The 21,269-nt window shown below is 50.8% G+C and overlaps 1 protein-coding gene across 3 annotated transcripts in view; it reads right to left on the bottom strand.

Annotated features, from left to right (window-relative positions):
• The window catches only part of CNTN2 (contactin 2), a 39,618-nt gene that overhangs the window by 13,606 nt on the left and 4,743 nt on the right, over positions 1-21,269 (bottom strand). The window contains exons 2-12 of one of the 3 annotated variants that reach the window (XM_075613742.1): positions 15,441-15,494; positions 14,955-15,010; positions 12,969-13,030; positions 12,046-12,190; positions 9,336-9,511; positions 9,098-9,193; positions 8,532-8,741; positions 8,048-8,150; positions 5,869-6,044; positions 5,090-5,226; positions 844-973 (exon numbers count right to left, since the gene is read on the bottom strand). In XM_075613742.1, coding sequence (XP_075469857.1) covers positions 844-973; positions 5,090-5,226; positions 5,869-6,044; positions 8,048-8,150; positions 8,532-8,741; positions 9,098-9,193; positions 9,336-9,511; positions 12,046-12,190; positions 12,969-13,030; positions 14,955-14,968 — 1,249 coding nt within the window. In that variant the 5' untranslated portion in view covers positions 14,969-15,010; positions 15,441-15,494. The remainder of the gene's footprint in view (positions 1-843; positions 974-5,089; positions 5,227-5,868; positions 6,045-8,047; positions 8,151-8,531; positions 8,742-9,097; positions 9,194-9,335; positions 9,512-12,045; positions 12,191-12,968; positions 13,031-14,954; positions 15,011-15,440; positions 15,495-21,269) is intronic. The other 2 variants (XM_075613744.1, XM_075613743.1) reach the window with 2 other exon arrangements.

The following is a 21,269-nucleotide window of genomic DNA, read 5'->3' as shown; positions in this document are numbered from 1 at the left end:
GAGAGTATATGAGGAGGAAAGAGATAGATAGAGAGGGAGAGAGAGAGAGTGCAGTATGTGAGGGGAAGAGAGTGCAGTATGTGAGGGGGAGAGAGATAATGAGAGGGGAAGAGAGGGAGTATGTGAGGGAGAGAGAAAAGGAGGAGAGGGAGGGAGAGTGTGAGGAGGGGCAGGGAGAATGGGCAGGGAGAGTGATGGGGAGGGGAAGAGAGAGAGGGAGCATATGTGAGAGGGAGAGAAAGGGAGGGGGAGAGTGATGGGGAGGGGAAGAGAGAGGGAGCGTATGTGAGAGAGGGAGAGAAAAGGAGGGGGAGAGTGATGGGGAGGGGAAGAGAGAGGGAGCGTATGTGAGGGAGGGAGAGAAGGGGAAGAGAGAGGGAGCGTATGTGAGGGAGGGAGAGAAAGGGAAGCAGAGAGGGAGAGAGGCAGGTAGAGGAGGGGATAGGAAGAAAGAGAGGAACGGAAGGAGAGAGGGGAAGAGAGGGAGTATGTGAGGGAGAGAGAAAAGGAGGAGAGGGAGGGAGAGTGTGAGGAAGAGAGAATGGGGCAGGGAAAGTGATGGGGAGGGGAAGAGAGAGAGGGAGCGTATGTGAGAGGGAGAGAAAGGGAGGGGGAGAGTGATGGGGGGGGAAGAGAGAGGGAGCGTATGTGAGGGAGGGAGAGAAAGGGAGGGGGAGAGTGATGGGGAGTGGAAGAGAGAGGGACCGTATGTGAGGGAGGGAGAGAAAGGGAAGCAGAGAGGGAGAGAGGCAGGTAGAGGAGGGGATAGGAAGAAAGAGAGGAACGGAAGGAGAGAGGGGAAGAGAAGCGGGAGCAGTTGGGGTTATTAGTAACCCCGCTCACCCTGCACGCTCAGCTCTGCGCTGGTGTAGATATTGCCATGTTTGTTGCCCGCTACACACTGGTACATGCCCGAATCCTGCAGGGTGAGGGTGGTGAATTTCAGCTTTCCATTGGTGACTTCCAGGCGAGCCTGTGGGGGGGACAGGGGAGACAGGGGGGCCGGGGGAGAGACAGTAAGAGTGTGGCACACAGACACTCCCCCCATGTTTCTCTGTGAGATGTGTGTGTGAATATATATACGTGTGTGTGTGTGTGTATATACATATATACACATACATACATAGGTGAGTGAGTGTGTGACAACACAAAAAGAGAAAGAAAATGTCCCAAAAGTAACACTCAAGTATACAAAAAAGTAAACATGTTGTTATATGTCATTTCATGTGACGGTGTCATTAATAAACTTTGTTTACTTTTTTTGTATACTTGAGTGCTACTTTTGGGACACTTTCTTTCTCTTTTTGTGTTTTCATATATTTTGTCTCAAGCACCGTCAGTGACTGTTATATTATAGTTTATCAAGGGATTTAAGTACTATTGATTTTAGTCTGTAGCAGGCATCTCTTTTCGTGTATATAAATTAATATATATATATATATATATATATATATATATATATATATATATATAGAGGTATCAGTACCGTGTTAGCCGAGCTTCAATAATCAAAAATTAAATAGATGATACCGTTCTGTGGCTAACGAAATGCTTTTATTTGTGCGAGCTTTCGAGATACACTGATCTCTTCTTCCGGCGATGTTACAATGAATTGTAACATCGCCGGAAGAAGAGATCAGTGTATCCCGAAAGCTCGCACCAATAAAAGCATTTCGTTAGCCACAGAACGGTATCATCTATTTAATTTTTGGATATACTGTATATATATATATATATATATATATATATATATATATATATATATATATATATATATATATATGCCTGTGATGTCAGAGGTGCTCTTTCTCCCTCCCTGTCTCTCTTTCCCCCTCCCTGTCTCTCTTTCCCTCCCTCCCTCTCTCTTCCCCCCCTGTGTGTGTATATATATATATATGTAGATTATGAAAAAAGCATTTGATTCTGTGTACACCTGACTGCTTTTAAATACACAAAGAAGACAAAGTGTTGAAGAAACGTACAATGATATTATAAGGGCTGCAGTGCCTCACAAGGATTTGGTTTCAGTCGGTGCTCCCCACGCGGTTCTTCAATTTTTGGCATATGCGCCAGGGGGGGATAGTGTGAAAAAGGGGTGGGGTTTAGCGTTTAAATACCCTGTGCCCCAGATAAAAGTTACTAACTTTCTAATCCCCCCCCCCCCCCCCAACCCTAGAAACGCATTATTTTCTGTCTTCTGTCACCGGCTAAGCGGAACGGCCCCGCCAGCCGGCTTAAGTGTGCCAGGAAATGCCAAGAAGAAAGGCGCTGACTTATGAGGTCAGCACTGTGGTTACGTCCCCAGAAGAGAGTGGCCGGAGGCCCCGACTTACGCGGCCGGACCGGACACCTGCCCAAGTCACGTGAAAGTTGGGGCGCACACTTATGCGGTTAGGCCAAGGCTGCCAAAAGGCGGGACTGAGAGTGGAGCATTCCCAAGGGGGGCGGTGTGAGACCAGCCGGACGCGGTGTAAGCGTCTCCTACCATACTACTTGCAGAACGCGCGGGTCGTCTGTATACAGGGAGTAGCGGGCTGTTATTAAATAAATAAAGCTGTGACCTTATTTTTACTTCCACAAGAAACGGATTTGTCTCCATTGTTTGGTAGGGTCGGCTTGTTCAGCCTTTACGCCACATGAACCATTAGATGACATGAAGATACAAGCAAGATAAGGATCAACAAGGGAGTGCGGCAGAGAGACACCGTGTCACTAACGCGTTTCACCGTAACACATGAAGAATTGTTCAATACACTGGATTAGGAAGAAAAGGGAATTCAAATTAACGGTGAATATTTCAGTCGCCCACGATGTCCAGGTGACATTGTTATTTTTGCCACAAGTCCAGCAAACTTCCAGCAACAAATCAGAGTCGCTGAAGCAAGTAAGAAGCTGAGACTCTGTATGAATCTCAGCGAGACCGAGGTGATGTTCAACAAATGTCATGTCTGCAAAGATCAAAATAAATTAAATAGAACTAGAAGAAGTTCAAGACTTTGTCTCCCTGGCGAGTAATGATGGATGGGAACCTTTCAAATTAAATCTGTGGGACGGAAGATGGGACGGAGGCGTTTGGAAGAAACAAGACAATCGTACAAGGGAACCTCCCACTGCGCCTCGAGAGGAAGGTGCTTGACCCGCGTATTGTGCCCGCGCTCAAGTATGGATGTGACCCGTGTATTATGCCTGCGCTCACGTATGGATGTGACCCGTGTACTCTGCCCGCGCTCACGTATGGATGTGACCCGTGTATTCTGCCCGCGCTCACGTATGGATGTGACCCGTGTATTCTGCCTTCGCTCACGTATGGATGTGACCCGTGTATTCTGCCTGCGCTCACGTATGGATGTGACCCGTGTATTCTGCCCGCGCTCACGTATGGATGTGACCCGTGTACTCTGCCCGCGCTCACGTATGGATGTGACCCGTGTATTCTGCCCGTGCTCACATATGGATGTGACCCCTGTATTCTGCCCGCGCTCACATATGGATGTGACCCCTGTATTCTGCCCGCGCTCACATATGGATGTGACCCCTGTATTCTGCCAGCGCTCACATATGGATGTCACCCCTGTATTCTGCCCGTGCTCACATATGGATGTGACCCGTGTATTCTGCCCGCGCTCACGTATGGATGTGACCCGTGTATTCTGCCCGCGCTCACGTATGGATGTGACCCGTGTATTCTGCCCGCGCTCACGTATGGATGTGACCCATGTATTCTGTCCACGCTCACGTATGGATGTGACCCGTGTATTCTGCCCGCGCTCACGTATGGATGGGACCCGTGTATTCTGCCCGCGCTCACGTATGGATGTGACCCGTGTATTCTGCCCGTGCTCACGTATGGATGTGACCCGTGTATTCTGCCCGTGCTCATGTATGGATGTGACACGTGTACTCTGCCCGTGCTCACGTATGGATGTGACCCGTGTATTCTGCCCGTGCTCACGTATGGATGTGACCCGTGTATTCTGCCCGCGCTCACGTATGGATGTGACCCGTGTATTCTGCCCATGCTCACGTATGGATGTGACCCATGTATTCTGCCCGCGCTCACGTATGGATGTGACCCGTGTATTCTGCCCGCACTCACGTATGGATGTGACCCGTGTATTCTGCCCGCGCTCACGTATGGATGTGACCCGTGTATTCTGCCCGCGCTCACGTATGGATGTGACCCGTGTATTCTGCCCGCGCTCACGTATGGATGTGACCCGTGTATTCTGCCCGCGCTCACGTATGGATGTGACCCGTGTATTCTGCCCGCGCTCACGTATGGATGTGACCCGTGTATTCTGCCCGCGCTCACGTATGGATGTGACCCGTGTATTCTGCCCGCGCTCACGTATGGATGTGACCCATGTATTCTGCCCGCGCTCACGTATGGATGTGACCCGTGTATTCTGCCCGCGCTCATGAATGGATGTGACCCGTGTATTCTGCCCGCGCCCACGTATGGATGTGACCCGTGTATTCTGCCCCCGTCACGTATGGATGTGACCCGTGTATTCTGCCCGCGCTCACGTATGGATGTGACCCGTGTATTCTGCCCGCGCTCACGTATGGATGTGACCCGTGTATTCTGCCCGCGCTCACGTATCGAGGTGAAACTTGGAACCTTAATGCGAACTTAATTCAGAAGCTTCAGACAACACAAAGAAGTATGAAGAGTTGCATTTTGGGTATTACAGAGATGCATGCTGGGTATTACAGAGATGCATGCTGGGTATTACAAAATGGGACAGGAAAAACAATGAATGGGTTCGAAACCAAACAAAAGGCTGTGACATCATCACAAGGGTGAAGAAATTAAAATGGCGGTGGGCCGGACATATCGCACAAAGAAATGACCAAAGACGGCACTCAGCTGGGTTCCAAGTGAAATGAAAAGACCAAGACGACGACCAAAAGTAAGATGGGAGGATGAACTCAGAAATATGTTGGAGCAGCGTGGAGAAGAGCGGCTGTGACCGCAGGACCTGGGAGACCATTGGGGAGGCTTCATCCAGCAGTGGGGAGACAAGGGCTGAAGAAGATGATGATGAGATATATATATATATATATATATATATATACACACTGGTACCTGTGATGTCAGCGGTACTCCGTCGCGCAGCCAGCGGATGGCAGGACGCGGTTTGCCAGAGGCTGCGCAGCTCCAGAGAAGGTCAGAGCCAATCTTGGCTTCGGTGTCAGAGATAACGTGAAGCCACTCAGGCTGAGCTGGGAGGAGAGGGGAGAGAGGGATAGATTAGGAGAGGGGAGAGCGGGGGAACGGGTGAGGAGGAGAGAGACGGAAAAAGAGGGAGAAAGGGAAAGGGGTGAGAGGGAGAAGGGGGAGAGATGGAGAGAAGAGGAGAGCAAGAGGAGGAGAGGGGGAATGAGGGAGGAGAGAGAGAGAGAAAGAGGGAGAAAGGGAGAGGGAGAAAGGGAGAGGGAGAAAGGGAGAGGGAGAAAGGGAGAGGGAGAAGGGGGAGAGATGGAGAGAGGAAAAGAGGGAGGGGAGAAAGAGGGAGAAAGGGAGGGGGAGATGGGGGAGAGATGGAGAGCGAAAAAGAGGGAGAAAGAGGGAGAGAGATGGAGAGAGGATGAGAGCAAGAGCAGGAGAGGGGGGAAGAGGGAGAAGAAGAGAGAGGGAGAAGAAGAGGGAGAAGGGGAGAGGATAAAACATTTATTATCGCTATACACTGATGATAAACACGCTTTGCTGTATAATGATCCTTGGTATCTCTATATACTGATAATAAACATGCTGCTCTGTATAATAATGACGAGTATCTCTCTACACTGATAATGAACATGCTGCTCTGTATAATGGTGCCGAGTATCACTATACACTGATAATGAACACGCGGTGTATCTCACCTTGAACGATCACACGCCCCTGCTGGGTGTCCCGACCGCGTGAGTTCTCAGCCTCACACTCGTACGTTCCGTCCTCCTCAAAGCTGACGCTGGGGATGTGCATGACGGGGTGTGACACCGCCCAGCGTGGGGGCAGCACCCCATCTACCTTCCTCCAGCGAATCCGAGGCACAGGGCTGGGGGGGGCAAAGGGGTCAGCAGTAACAGCTGTAGCAAAGTCTTACACAGAGTGCAGGAGTGTGGGGAGCACAGGGTGCCGTGTTAGCAGAGGGAGAGGGGAGCACAGGGTGCCGTGTTAGCAGAGGGAGAGGGGAGCACAGGGTGCCGTGTTAGCAGAGGAAGAGGGAGCACAGGGTGCAGTGTTACCAGAGAGAGAGGGGAGCACAGAGTATAGTGTTAGCAGAGGTAGAAGGGAGCGCAGGGTGCAGTGTTAGCAGAGATAGAGGGGAGTGCAGGGGGAAGTGTTAGCAGAGGGAGAGAGGGGAGCGCAGGGCGCAGTGTTAGAGAGAGGGGAGCGCAGGGAGCAGTGTGATTAGAGGGAAAGAGCGGAGCACAGGGGTCAGTGTTAGCAGAGGGAGAGGGGAGCGCAGGGGGCAGTGTTAGCAGAGAGAGGGAGAGGGGAGCGCAGGGGGAAGTGTTAGCAGAGGGAGAGAGGGGAGCGCAGGGCGCAGTGTTAGAGAGAGGGGAGCGCAGGGAGCAGTGTGATTAGAGGGAAAGAGCGGAGCACAGGGGTCAGTGTTAGCAGAGGGAGAGGGGAGCGCAGGGGGCAGTGTTAGCAGAGAGAGGGAGAGGGGAGCGCAGGGGGCAGTGTTAGCAGAGAGAGAGAGTGGAGCGCAGGGCGCAGTGTTAGCAGAGAGAGGGGAGTGCAGGGGACAGTGTTAGCAGAGAGAGAGAGAGGGGAGCGCGGGGAGCAGTGTTAGCAGAGAGAGAGAGGGGAGCGCAGGGCGCAGTGTTAGCAGAGAGAGAGAGGGGAGCGCAGGGTGCAGTGTTAGCAGAGAGAGGGGAGTGCAGGGGGCAGTGTTAGCAGAGAGAGGGGAGTGCAGGGGACAGTGTTAGCAGAGAGAGAGAGTGGAGCACAGGGCGCAGTGTTAGCAGAGAGAGGGGAGCGCAGGGGGCAGTGTTAGCAGAGAGAGAGGGGAGCGCAGAGGGCAGTGTTAGCAGAGAGAGAGAGGGGAGCGCAGGGGGCAGTGTTAGCAGAGAGAGAGAGGGGAGCGCAGGGGGCAGTGTTAAGGAGCGCAGGGGGCAGTGTTAGCAGAGAGAGAGGGGAGCGCAGGGGGCAGTGTTAGCAGAGGGAGAGAGGGGAGCGCAGGGGGCAGTGTTAGCAGAGAGAGAGAGGGGAGCGCAGGGGGCAGTGTTAGCAGAGGGGAGCGCAGGGGGCAGTGTTAGCAGAGAGAGAGGGGAGCGCAGGGGGCAGTGTTAGCAGAGAGAGAGGGGAGCGCAGGGGGCAGTGTTACAGAGAGAGAGAGGGGAGCGCAGGGGGCAGTGTTAGCAGAGAGAGAGAGAGGGGAGCGCAGGGGGCAGTGTTAGCAGAGAGAGAGGGGAGCGCAGGGGGCAGTGTTAGCAGAGGGGAGCGCAGGGGGCAGTGTTAGCAGAGAGAGAGGGGAGCGCAGGGGGCAGTGTTAGCAGAGGGAGAGGGGAGCGCAGGGTGCAGTGTTAGCAGAGAGAGAGAGAGGGGAGCGCAGGGTGCAGTGTTAGCAGAGAGAGAGAGGGGAGCGCAGGGGGAAGTGTTAGCAGAGAGAGAGAGGGGAGCGCAGGGGACAGTGTTAGCAGAGAGAGAGAGGGGAGCGCAGGGTGCAGTGTTAGCAGAGAGAGAGAGGGGAGCGCAGGGTGCAGTGTTAGCAGAGAGAGAGAGAGGGAAGCGCAGGGTGCAGTGTTAGCAGAGAGAGAGAGGGGAGCCCAGGGTGCAGTGTTAGCAGAGAGAGAGAGGGGAGCGCAGGGTGCAGTGTTAGCAGAGAGAGAGAGGGGAGCGCAGGGGTCAGTGTTAGCACCCAAACTATATCAACCCCATACAGTGCTAGCGATGTTAGCTGTTAATTGCGACACCCACATTACCACACTGCGCGTCCTCTGTCACTGTCCCCGGGATCTTCTAACCTCTCTCCATAACAGGATTTACTCTGCCCCCCCTCCCCCACACTGGGGACCCCCCAGAGAAGTAGACAGAAAGGGGGTCACTTACTTCCCAAAAGCGAAGCATTCCAGGGTCACCGCCTGCCCGGACAGGGTGTACGTCTCTGCGGGGAAGCGCACCTTAATACTGGGGGCGTACGTGCGGGGGTCAGCTGCATGGGACAAGCCAGGGGGCGAATGTATTATATATAGCTATCTATCATATCTCTCTATATACATATGTACAAATATATATATATATATATTGCCTGTGTATATAATACATTGTGTCACAAAACATCTCAGCTGTATAATATAAATATACTGCATGAATATATGTGTACGTTCAGTTACATATTACCTATACACACACATATAGTAGATTGCAAGCTCTTTGGCTCACACACTGTTTAACTCCCAAGATTCGCAGAATGTATATCGGTAGGTATGTGTATACTTTATATATATATAACAGAAGGTATGCAGTAAGGCATCTCAGGGGTTGGGTTACCCCAGCTTAGCGTTGCGCTGTCCCAGGTGCCTGTGTCACTGACCGTCGGGGGTGACACGGAGCGGGGTGAAGCTGCTGTAGACGCTCTTTGTGGTGAAGGAGATGTTGCTGGTGGTCAGGCAGGAGTATTCCCCGTCATCCTGCGCCTCGGAGCGGGCGATGTACAGGTTCCCCGTCACCTGCGACGTGAAGCGCCGGGCGTCAGCGCCCAGGAACGAGGGGAACTCGTTCAGCAGCCATCGGTAAGACAGGCCTGGGAGAGAGTATACAGATATATATACACACACACACACACACGCATGTATACAGCAGCCATCGGTAAGACAGGCCTGGGAGAGAGTATACAGATATATATATATATATACACACACACACACCAGCCATCGGTAAGACAGGCCTGGGAGAGAGTATTCAGATATATATATACACACACACACACACACACCAGCCATCGGTAAGACAGGCCTGGGACAGAGTATACAGATATATATACACAAACACACGCATGTATACAGCAGCCATCGGTAAGACAGGCCTGGGAGTATATATATATATATACACACACACACACACACACACACACACACAAGATATGCCTGTGTGTGGTACCTGGGTAATGTTGGGGGGGGTTGCAGGCCAGCATGACCCCTGACCCCTCTGCCACTCTGACCAGCTCCCTGTTTTCGGAGGAGAACTCGTGCAGATCTGCCAGGGAGACAGAGAGAGAGAGGTGAAGGGTGAAGAGAAGGCGTTACATGGCTGAGAGCTTTCACTTCACCACATGCATGGCTTAACCCCCTCGCTGCCAGGGGGCCCTTACCATTATCAACTTCCAGGTCATACTTACAGCCGAAACGCAGGTAGGCCTCACTGCTCAGCACTGTGCCTCGCGGATTGGAGGCCACGCACTGGTAGGTCCCCGCGTGGCTGGACTGCGCAGGGTTGGCGATTGCGAGGTTCCCTCCCACCAGCTGGTAACTGGAGTTCACCCCCATGTTCAGCACTGTGCCATTCAGCTTCCACCTGCAGGGAGGCACAGGGGAGGCACAGGCAAGGGACAGAGAGAGGCAAAGGGCAGGCAGGGGACAGAGAGAGGCACAGGGCAGGCAGGGGACAGAGAGAGGCACAGGGCAGGGGACAGAGAGGCACAGGGTAGGCAGGGGACAGAGAGAGGCACAGGGCAGGCAGGGGACAGAGAGAGGCACAGGGCAGGGGACAGAGAGGCACAGGGTAGGCAGGGGACAGATCGGTACAGGGCAGGCAGGGGACAGAGGGAGGCACATGGGAGGCAGGGGACAGGGAGGCGCAGGGGACAGAGGGAGGCACAGGGGAGGCAGGGGACAGAGAGAGGCACAGGGCAGGGGTACAGAGATAATGTGTGTATATATAAGGCAGTGTCACTAATTAGAAGGCAGTGTCATCACTCCGTATAATGTAGTGTCACTCAGTATAAAGTTCTCACTCCTGTGGGAGGCAGTGTCACTAAGTATAAAGCAGCGTCACTCATTGGGAGGCAGTGTCACTCATTGGGAGGCTGTCATTGGGAGCTAGTGTCACTCATTGAGAGGCAGTGTCACTCATCGGGAGCTAGTGTCACTCATTGGGAGCTAGTGTCACTCATTGGGAGTCGCTGTCACTCATTGGGAGTCACTGTCACTCATTGGGAGCTAGTGTCACTCATTGGGAGCTAGTGTCACTCATTGGGAGTCACTGTCACTCATTGGGAGTCACTGTCACTCATTGGGAGTCACTGTCACTCATTGGGAGTCACTGTCACTCATTGGGATGCAGTGTCACACATTGGGAGGCAGTGTCACTCAGTGGGAAGCAGTGTCACTCATTGGAGAGCAGTGCCACTCATTGGGAGGCAGTGTCACTCAGGGAGGCAGTGTCACTCATTGGGAGTCACTGATTGGGAGGCAGTGTCACTCATTGGGAGTCACTGTCACTCATTGGGAGGCAGTGTCACTCATTGGGAGGCAATGTCACTCATTGGGAGTCACTGTCACTCATTGGGAGGCAGTGTCACTCATTGGGAGCTAGTGTCACTCATTGGGAGTCACTGTCACTCATTGGGAGTCACTGTCACTCATTGGGAAGCAGTGTCACTCATTGGGAAGCACTGTCACTCATTGGGAGTCACTGTAACTCATTGGGAAGCAGTGTCACTCATTGGGAAGCACTGTCACTCATTGGGAGTCACTGTCACTCATTGGGAGTCACTGTCACTCATTGGGAAGCAGTGTCACTCATTGGGAAGCAGTGTCACTCATTGGGAAGCAGTGTCACTCATTGGGAAGCAGTGTCACTCATTGGGAGGCAGTGTCACTCATTGGCAGTCACTGTCACTCATTGGGAAGCAGTGTCACTCATTGGGAGTCACTGTCACTCATTGGGAAGCAGTGTCACTCATTGGGAAGCACTGTCACTCATTGGGAGTCACTGTAACTCATTGGGAGTCACTGTCACTCATTGGGAGTCACTGTCACTCATTGGGAGTCACTGTCACTCATTGGGAGTCACTGTCACTCATTGGGAAGCAGTGTCACTCATTGGAAAGCAGTGTCACTCATTGGGAAGCAGTGTCACTCATTGGGAAGCAGTGTCACTCATTGGGAGGCAGTGTCACTCATTGGGAGGCAGTGTCACTCATTGGGAGGCAGTGTCACTCATTGGGAGTCACTGATTGGGAGGCAGTGTCACTCATTGGGAGTCACTGTCACTCATTGGGAGGCAGTGTCACTCATTGGGAGATAGTGTCACTCATTGGGAGTCACTCATTGGGAGCAGTGTCACTCATTGGGAGTCACTGTTACTAATTGGGAGGCAGTGTCACTCATTGGGAGTCACTCATTGGGAGGCAGTGTCGCTCATTATATGGAAGTGTCACTGGGAGGCAGTGTCACTCACTGGGAGTCACTCATTGGGAGGCAGTGTCACTCATTGGGAGTCACGGTCACTCATTGGGAGACAGTGTCGCTCATTATATGGAAGTGTCACTGGGAGGCAGTGTCACTGATTGGGAGGCAGTGTCACTCATTGGGAGCAGTGTCACTCATTGGGAGTCACTGTTACTAATTGGGAGGCAGTATCACTCATTGGGAGTCATGGTCACTCATTGGGAGGCAGTGTCGCTCATTATATGGAAGTGTCACTGGGAGGCAGTGTCACTGATTGGGAGGCAGTGTCACTCATTGGAAGGCAGTGTCACTCATTGGGAGGCAGTGTCACTGAGTATAAAGTGTCACTCAGAATAAGGCTCTCACTCCTGTAATGAACTTTGTGGGTTTATATAAAGCAGTAACGCATTTGAATGAGAGAGATAAGCTGTTTATTTTGATGCACTTGGCTGCATCAAAATGACAACTCCCCCGGTCAGGAAACCTCTCTTAATTCCCTATGAATAACACTGTTCAATATAAAGGACCATTTCTAAATGATACTATATTACAATATACAAATCTCCACAGCTCCTGCTCTGCAGAGTATATAACCCCAGCGCCCCTCAGAGTCAGCGTCAGTGGGCAGTGTGCCCCTCCTGCAGGGGTCACTGTTACCTGTAGGTGGCAGGAGGGCTGGCCCGGGCGCGGCAGGCTAGGGTCACTTGTTCCTCGGCAAACCCTTCAGGAAACATGGTGTTTTGGGGCTGCTCCTCGAACACCGGACCGTATCCCCCCATAGATCCCTCTGCGGGGGAGCACACTGGGGAGAGAGAGGAGAGAGGAGAGAGAGATACAGAGAGAGGAGAGAGAGGAGAGAGATACAGAGAGAGGAGAGAGAGGAGAGAGATACACAGAGAGAGAGATACAGAGATAAACAGAGAGAGAGATACAGAGAGATACAGAGAGATACAGAGAGAGAGAGAGGAGAGAGAGAGATACAGAGAGATACAGAGATAAACACAGAGAGAGATACAGAGAGATACAGAGAGAGATACAGAATACAGACAGGAGAGAGATAAATCGGGAGGGGAGGGAAGAGCAAAAGAGACAGGCAGAGAGGTTATGTTGCTGGCCACTCTGGTGCTAAAGGGGTTAAAAACAAAAATTTAAAGTAAAAAACCCCATCTTTCTACTGAGGTAATTAACACATTAATAATGAGCCCCCCTCCTCTCACCAATCGCTCTTACTGCCCATATATACTGTGTATATATATATAGCCAGAGAACTGTATTGTCTATTCGTTTTTGATTTTATATATATACATACACACATAGACACTTGTATATAGGGTGTATTTATATGGCATGCATGAGAGATAAAAAGATCCCTTACCCCCTCTAGTGTCAGAGGAGCCAGATCAATGCATTGCGGGCCTCTCGGGCAGGTTAACCAGAGTGGCATTTTACCGTAATAAAGATCATTTTAGCATCTTTGTTGAGGTCCGTTACGCAGATAATGTTGGCAGACAGGTGGGGGTATTATTATGATATATATATAAATATCTTATCATCCCCTGTGGGTGAGACCCTCCACTTACCTGCGAAGGAGAGGAAAACAGCGGCGAGGAGGGGTGCAGAGGGGGGAGGCAGCATGGTGTGTCTGTGAGGAGAGAGGGAGAGACATAGATAGAGAGAGAGAGACAGAGACAGACATAGATAGCGATAGGACAATAAGGAAACAGATGCACCACCTAAACCACCAATAAGAATCTGGACGAAAATATTCAACAGCATCATCACACCCATCCTTCTGCATGGCAGCGAGGTGTGGGGTCCTGTGACATACCCAAACCCCACACACCCATCCTTCTGTATGGCAGCGAGGTTTGGGGTCCTGTGACATACCCAGACTCCACACACCCATCGTTCTGTATGGCAGCGAGGAGTGGGGTCCTGTGACATACCCAGACTCCACACACCCATCCTTCTGTATGGCAGCGAGGTGTGGGGTCCTGTGACATACCCAGACTCCACAAAAATGGACACCAGCCCAACAGAAATACTGCATCTGGAATTCTGCAAACACCTCCTCCAAGTACACAGGAGTACATCAAACAATGCATGCCGGGCTGAGCTGGGCCGCTTTCCTCTACTGCTCACTGTACAGAAGAGAGCACTGACATTCTGGGCTCACCTAAACACCAGCCACCCACAGTCTTACTGCTACAGAGCAATGAGAAGCCAGGACCTCCTCACTAAACCCTGTGCCATCAAACACCTTGTCCTCTCACTCCATAAACAAAACCCCACACAGATCAACAGCCTGCCGAAAAAACAAATCAACTCAATCGCCAGCAAAATGAAGGAGCAGTATGTGACTATGTGGGAAAATGATACCCAACCCTCAAAGAAGCTGGAAACCTACCACAGCCTACAGAGAATACACTCTGGCACCCTACCTACTGAAGGTAAAAGACACAAAGCAGAGACAGGCTCTGTGCCAGTACAGAATGAGTGCCCACAGCCTGGAAATTAGAAACAGGCAGACACAGACAGAACTGGAAGCCCCGGGAGATGAGACTGTGCCAGCGATGTGAGCTACAGTAGGAGAGGTGTGCGAGAGACACAGGCAGAACTGGAAGTCCCGGGAGATGAGACTGTGCCAGCGATGTGAGCTAGGAGAGGTGTGTGAGAGAAACAGGCAGACACAGACAGAACTGGAAGCCCCGGGAGATGAGACTGTGCCAGCGATGTGAGCTTGGAGAGGTGTGTGAGAGAAACAGGCAGACACAGACAGAACTGGAAGCCCCGGGAGATGAGACTGTGCCAGCGATGTGAGCTTGGAGAGGTGTGAGAGAGAAACAGGCAGACACAGACAGAACTGGAAGCCCCGGGAGATGAGACTGTACCAGCGACGTGAGCTAGGAGAGGTGTGTGAGAGAAACAGGCAGACACAGACAGAACTGGAAGCCCCGGGAGATGAAACTGTGCCAACGATGTGAGCTGGGAGAGGTGTGTGAGGGACACAGACAGACACAGACAGACACAGACAGACACAGACAGAACTGGAAGCCCAGGGAGATGAGACTGTGCCAGCGATGTGAACTAAGAGAGATGTGTGAGAGACACAGGCAGACACAGACAGAACTGGAAGCCCAGGGAGAAGAGACTGTGCCAGCGATGTGAGCTAGGAGAGGTGTGTGAGAGAAACAGGCAGACACAGACAGAACTGGAAGCCCCGGGAGATGAGACTGTGCCAAAGATGTGAGCTAGGAGAGGTAGAAGATGAAACCCACTTCCTGCTGCACTGCACACAATACTCTGAAGTGAGGCGTGCCCACCTGGAGAAACTCACAGCTCTTATCTAGAACTTTAATAATATAGAAGAGAACCAAAAAATAGCGATCCTCCTGGGAGAAGATGAAACCCCCGCAGAACTGGCTGCACACTATATCAGCACCTGCCACAAGCTGAGAGACGTACACTAACCCCCACACCCCTGTGTGTAACTGTTTCCCATGTACCCTGCAATCATTATACCCTAACCCCTGTAATTCATGTACGGTGTAATCATTGTACCCTACCCCCTATTATTCATGCTTAGGCAATACTGAAATGCTCTTTCGTCATGCCAATAAAGCTTATTTGATTTGATATTTGAGGGAAAAGAGAGGGTGAGAAGGGGAGAAGAGAGGGAGAGAGGAGAGAGAATGAGGAAAAAGAGAAGAGAGAGGGAGAGAGAAGAGAGTGAGAGATGGAGAAGAGAGGGAGAGAGAGAGAGGAGAGGGAGAAAAGAGAGAGAAGAGAGTGAGAGATGGAGAAGAGGGAGAGAGAGAAGAGAGGGGAGACAGAAGAGAGGGGGAGAGAGAAGAGAGGGGGAAAGAGAAGAGAGGGTACATTACTAGGCAGACAGATACATACATTCACAGATAGATGATATATAGATAGATATCGGGGTGGACAGCCAGTCAAATATTATTTTTTATTTGGATGGCGTCAACATATGCCGTGGTGCAGTACAATGTGGGAGAGGAGGACAGTAACATTGTATTACAAAAGAGTACATATACCTTAAGATAAACTGAGACCGTGGAAGGAGGTCTCTCCCCCAAGGAGCTTACAATCTAAAAGGAGATAAAAGGAATAGATAGGCAGAAACAGAGACAGACAGAGACAGACAGATAGAGGCTGCGTCCATAGAGCCTCAGCCCGCGCTCCTCTGCGCTGACTCTGAGGCTCGCCTGCCCGGTCAGCAGTGATCCCATGGACTGGCAGGCGAGCCAGCGTGCGTGATCGGGAGTCGGGGGGAGGCGGGGCAGTGACTTACAGAGCAGTGTGTATATATACTTACAGAGCAGTGTGCATATATACTTACAGAGCAGTGTGTATATATACTTACAGAGCAGTGTGCATATATACTTACAGAGCAGTGTGCATATATACTTACAGAGCAGTGTGTATATATACTTACAGAGCAGTGTGCATATATACTTACAGAGCAGTGTGCATATATACTTACAGAGCAGTGTGTATATATACTTACAGAGCAGTGTGCATATATACTTACAGAGCAGTGTGTATATATACTTACAGAGCAGTGTGCATATATACTTACAGAGCAGTGTGTATATATACTTACAGAGCAGTGTGTATATATACTTACAGAGCAGTGTGCATATATACTTACAGAGCAGTGTGCATATATACTTACAGAGCAGTGTGTATATATACTTACAGAGCAGTGTGCATATATACTTACAGAGCAGTGTGCATATATACTTACAGAGCAGTGTGCATATATACTTACAGAGCAGTGTGTATATATACTTACAGAGCAGTGTGTATATATACTTACAGAGCAGTGTGCATATATACTTACAGAGCAGTGTGCATATATACTTACAGAGCAGTGTGTATATATACTTACAGAGCAGTGTGCATATATACTTACAGAGCAGTGTGTATATATACTTACAGAGCAGTGTGCATATATACTTACAGAGCAGTGTGTATATATACTTACAGAGCAGTGTGTATATATACTTACAGAGCAGTGTGCATATATACTTACAGAGCAGTGTGTATATATACTTACAGAGCAGTGTGCATATATACTTACAGAGCAGTGTGTATATATACTTACAGAGCAGTGTGCATATATACTTACAGAGCAGTGTGTATATATACTTACAGAGCAGTGTGCATGTATACTTACAGAGCAGTGTGTATGTATACTTACAGAGCAGTGTGCATGTATACTTACAGAGCAGTGTGCATGTATACTTACAGAGCAGTGTGCATGTATACTTACAGAGCAGTGTGCATATATACTTACAGAGCAGTGTGTATATATACTTACAGAGCAGTGTGTATATATACTTACAGAGCAGTGTGTATATATACTTACAGAGCAGTGTGTATATATACTTACAGAGCAGTGTGTATATATACTTACAGAGCAGTGTGTATATATAATTACAGAGCAGTGTGTATATATACTTACAGAGCAGTGTGTATATATACTTACAGAGCAGTGTGTATATATACTTACAGAGCAGTGTGCATATATACTTACAGAGCAGTGTGTATATATACTTACAGAGCAGTGTGCATATATACTTACAGAGCAGTGTGCATATATACTTACAGAGCAGTGTGCATATATACTTACAGAGCAGTGTGCATATATACTTACAGAGCAGTGTGCATATATACTTACAGAGCAGTGTGTATATATACTTACAGAGCAGTGTGCATATATACTTACAGAGCAGTGTGTATATATACTTACAGAGCAGAGTGCATATATACTTACAGAGCAGTGTGCATATATACTTACAGAGCAGTGTGCATATATACTTACAGAGCAGTGTGTATATATACTTACAGAGCAGTGTGCATATATACTTACAGAGCAGTGTGTATATATACTTACAGAGCAGTGTGCATGTATACTTACAGAGCAGTGTGCATATATACTTACAGAGCAGTGTGCATATATACTTACAGAGCAGTGTGTATATATACTTACAGAGCAGTGTGCATATATACTTACAGAGCAGTGTGCATATATACTTACAGAGCAGTGTGCATACATACTTACAGAGCAGTGTGCATACATACTTACAGAGCAGTGTGTATATATACGTACAGAGCAGTGTGTATATGTGCTCAGTAGGTGTGTAGAGTATATATAGACATATACAGCAATACTGAAATGTTCTTTTGTCATGACAATAAAGCTTATTTGATTTGATACATCACAGTGTGACTGTCCCTCTGTCTGACCGTTACAATCTGCTGCTAGACTAAAAGGACCAGGCTAATAAATTCCTCCTAATGACCCTCTCCCTGGAGTGGGAATGGGGGGGGGGGGCTGTGTGATGATAAGGGGGTCGGTGATAGAGACAGATGCATTAGATCACTGTGCCCGCTCCCACCTCCCCCTCCTGTCTTCCTAATCCCTTCTCATTGCTCCCTGGGGTGTCAGTGGATCCATTACAGCAGGTCAGACATTATAACCCCCCTCCCCCCCAGCAATATCAGGACCCCCATCTCCTGCCAGAAGCCCTCCATCCTGCCAATAAGGGCTCCACCTGGAATTGGATATAGAGAGAGGGGTTGCAGGGGGGCACATTTACAAGCTCTTAAGAGATGAGGATGAGAGAGACTTGAACTTATTGATGTCATCGCTTATTTATAGCACCAACATATTCCACAGCGCTGTACAATCAGGGCAAGAGGCAATAACACGATTACCCAGTTTGCACAGGCAGATACCAAGGGTTTAATAATTAGACTGTAAGCTCTTCAGGGCAGGGTCTCCGTTTCCTAACGTTAACGTGTATGTATGAAGCTGAATGTACGAAGCGCATGTTCCCATTAAGCCTCCTATTGTTTAGTCACGCGTACGCTTTACGGCCATACATGGATGGCGCTATATACACATACATATATACATACATATATATATATATATATATATATATATATATACACATATACATATAGTATAGGAACATGAAATGCCTGTTTGTGATTAGCATTACTAAATGTATCTGTATCAATGATCACAAAGGAACCGTAACAGCTGCAGTGCAGTTAGACCTGTAGCTCAGCCCTCCGCATCTCGTTAGACCCCCATCCCCAATTAATTTCTATGATCTCATCCCCGATTACGAGATGTTACTTAGTGTGTAATGAGAGAGCTGGCGGGGTCTGAGTTATGGGTTTCCATTAGGCTCTGTTGACATTATATATATGAGTGTTGACCCCACGTTTGCAGTGTCACACACTACGGTAACTCACACCCCCCCCCTTCATTTAATTCCATCCCAAATTATATTACATTAATAGATATTAAGTGTCCTCTCAGGATGATTAAGGGAAGAGGCATACGGATGCTGGATGCCTTTAGTCTGTTATTACTGTACTAACTCACCCCAAACGTGTGACAATGTAACACAGGGGTGGCAAGCTCCAGTGCTCAAGAGCTACCAACAGCTCAGGTTTTCAGGATATCCCTGCTTCAGCACAGGTGGGAGGTGGGTCAATCAGTGGCTCAGTCAAAGACTGAGCCACTGATTGAACCACCTGTGCTGAAGCAGACTGATTGAGCCACTTGCGCTGAAGCAGGGATATCTGTAATTGACTGAGCCACTGAATGAGCAATAGGTGCTGAAGCAGGGATATCCTGAAAACCTGACCTGACTGAGCCACTGATTGAGCCAGCTGTGCTGAAGCAGGGATATCCTGAAAACCTGACCTGTTGGTAGCTCTTGAGGACTGGAGTTGGCTACTCCTGATATAACAATCCAACATTCTCACACAGAGACTTATTATTATTAGAATTTATTTATAACACTTCAACATATTCCGCAGGGCATTAAAATGGGGTCAGAACACTATAATAATATAATGTCAAACATTAACATACATTGTTACAGTAGGGAAGGAACGCCTGCCCCAGGGAGCTTACACTCTATAAGGAAGGGAGAGTGGACACAGACAGTATTGGAAGACGCCAGCTGGGGCGTTTCTGAGAGCTGCTTGTTACGCCTGATTTATTCCCAGCAAAAAGGGAGAGAAAGGGAGAAAGAGAGGGATAGAGGGAGAGAGAGAGAGGGCGGGGGGGAGAGAGAGAGAGGGCGGGGGGGAGAGAGAGAGAGGGCGGGGGGGAGAGAGAGAGAGGGCGGGGGGGAGAGAGAGAGAGGGCGGGGGGGAGAGAGAGAGAGGGCGGGGGGAGAGAGAGAGAGGGCGGGGGGGAGAGAGAGAGAGGGCGGGGGGAGAGAGAGAGAGGGCGGGGGGGAGAGAGAGAGAGGGCGGGGGGAGAGAGAGAGAGGGCGGGGGGGAGAGAGAGAGAGGGCGGGGGGGGGAGAGAGAGAGAGGGCGGGGGGGGGAGAGAGAGAGAGGGCGGGGGGGGGAGAGAGAGAGGGCGGGGGGGGGAGAGAGAGAGGGCGGGGGGGGGAGAGAGAGAGGGCGGGGGGGGAGAGAGAGAGGGCGGGGGGGGAGAGAGAGAGGGCGGGGGGGGAGAGAGAGAGGGCGGGGGGGGAGAGAGAGAGGGCGGGGGGGGAGAGAGAGAGGGCGGGGGGGGAGAGAGAGAGGGCGGGGGGGGAGAGAGAGAGAGGGCGGGGGGGGAGAGAGAGAGAGGGCGGGGGGGGAGAGAGAGAGAGGGCGGGGGGGGAGAGAGAGAGAGGGCGGGGGGGAGAGAGAGAGAGGGCGGGGGGGGGGTGAGAGAGAGAGGGCGGGGGGGGGAGAGAGGGCGGGGGGGGAGAGAGGGCGGGGGGGAGAGAGAGAGAGGCGGGGGGGGGAGAGAGAGAGAGGGCGGGGGGGGGGAGAGAGAGAGAGGGCGGGGGGGGGAGAGAGAGAGAGGGCGGGGGGGGAGAGAGAGAGAGGGCGGGGGGGGAGAGAGAGAGAGGGCGGGGGGGGGAGAGAGAGAGAGGGCGGGGGGGGGAGAGAGAGAGAGGGCGGGGGGGGAGAGAGAGAGAGGGCGGGGGGGAGAGAGAGAGAGGGCGGGGGGAGAGAGAGAGAGGGCGGGGGGAGAGAGAGAGAGGGCGGGGGGGAGAGAGAGAGGGCGGGGGGGGAGAGAGAGAGAGGGTGGGGGGGAGAGAGAGAGAGGGCGGGGGGAGAGAGAGAGAGAGGGCGGGGGGGAGAGAGAGAGAGGGCGGGGGGAGAGAGAGAGAGGGCGGGGGGAGAGAGAGAGAGAGGGCGGGGGAGAGAGAGAGAGAGGGCGGGGGAGAGAGAGAGAGGGCGGGGGGGAGAGAGAGAGGGCGGGGGGGAGAGAGAGAGAGAGGGCGGGGGGGAGAGAGAGAGAGAGGCGGGGGGAGAGAGAGAGAGAGGGCGGGGGGAGAGAGAGAGAGAGGGCGGGGGGGAGAGAGAGAAAGCTTCACGACATTTCTTTATTTAAGCTGAATTATTTATTGTAGTTTAGATATCAATTATTGCTTCTTTAGGGTTCTGGCGCTTTTCCCTACAGAGACACAAGTGTGTATATAAATGTGATTGGATGAGTCAATATGTGTTAGCACTGATTTATGTCTCTGTGTGTGCGTGTGTATATATGTGTGTGTGTGTGTGTGTGTGTGTGTGTGTGTGTGTGTGTGTGTGTGTGTGTGTGTGTGTGTGTGTGTGTGTGTGTGTGTGTGTGTGTGTGTGTGTGTGTGTGTGTGTGTGTGTCTATATATATATATATTTACACACACACACACATACATACATATGTGTCTTTGTGTGTGTGTGTATACATTTGAATATAAGTATGTAGGCTACTGGCAGATATTTGTGGATATCGTGTGTGTGTGTGTGTGTGTGTGTGTGTGTGTGTGTGTGTGTGTGTGTGTGTGTGTGTGTGTGTGTGTGTCTATGAAGAGAGAGACAGTAGTGTGAGGGAGAGGAAGGGG

Source organism: Ascaphus truei, chromosome 9, assembly GCF_040206685.1.
Source record: "Ascaphus truei isolate aAscTru1 chromosome 9, aAscTru1.hap1, whole genome shotgun sequence".
NCBI lineage: Eukaryota > Metazoa > Chordata > Amphibia > Anura > Ascaphidae > Ascaphus > Ascaphus truei.
Note: the sequence above shows the minus strand (reverse complement) of the source record. Positions and strands in the feature narration are given on the sequence as shown.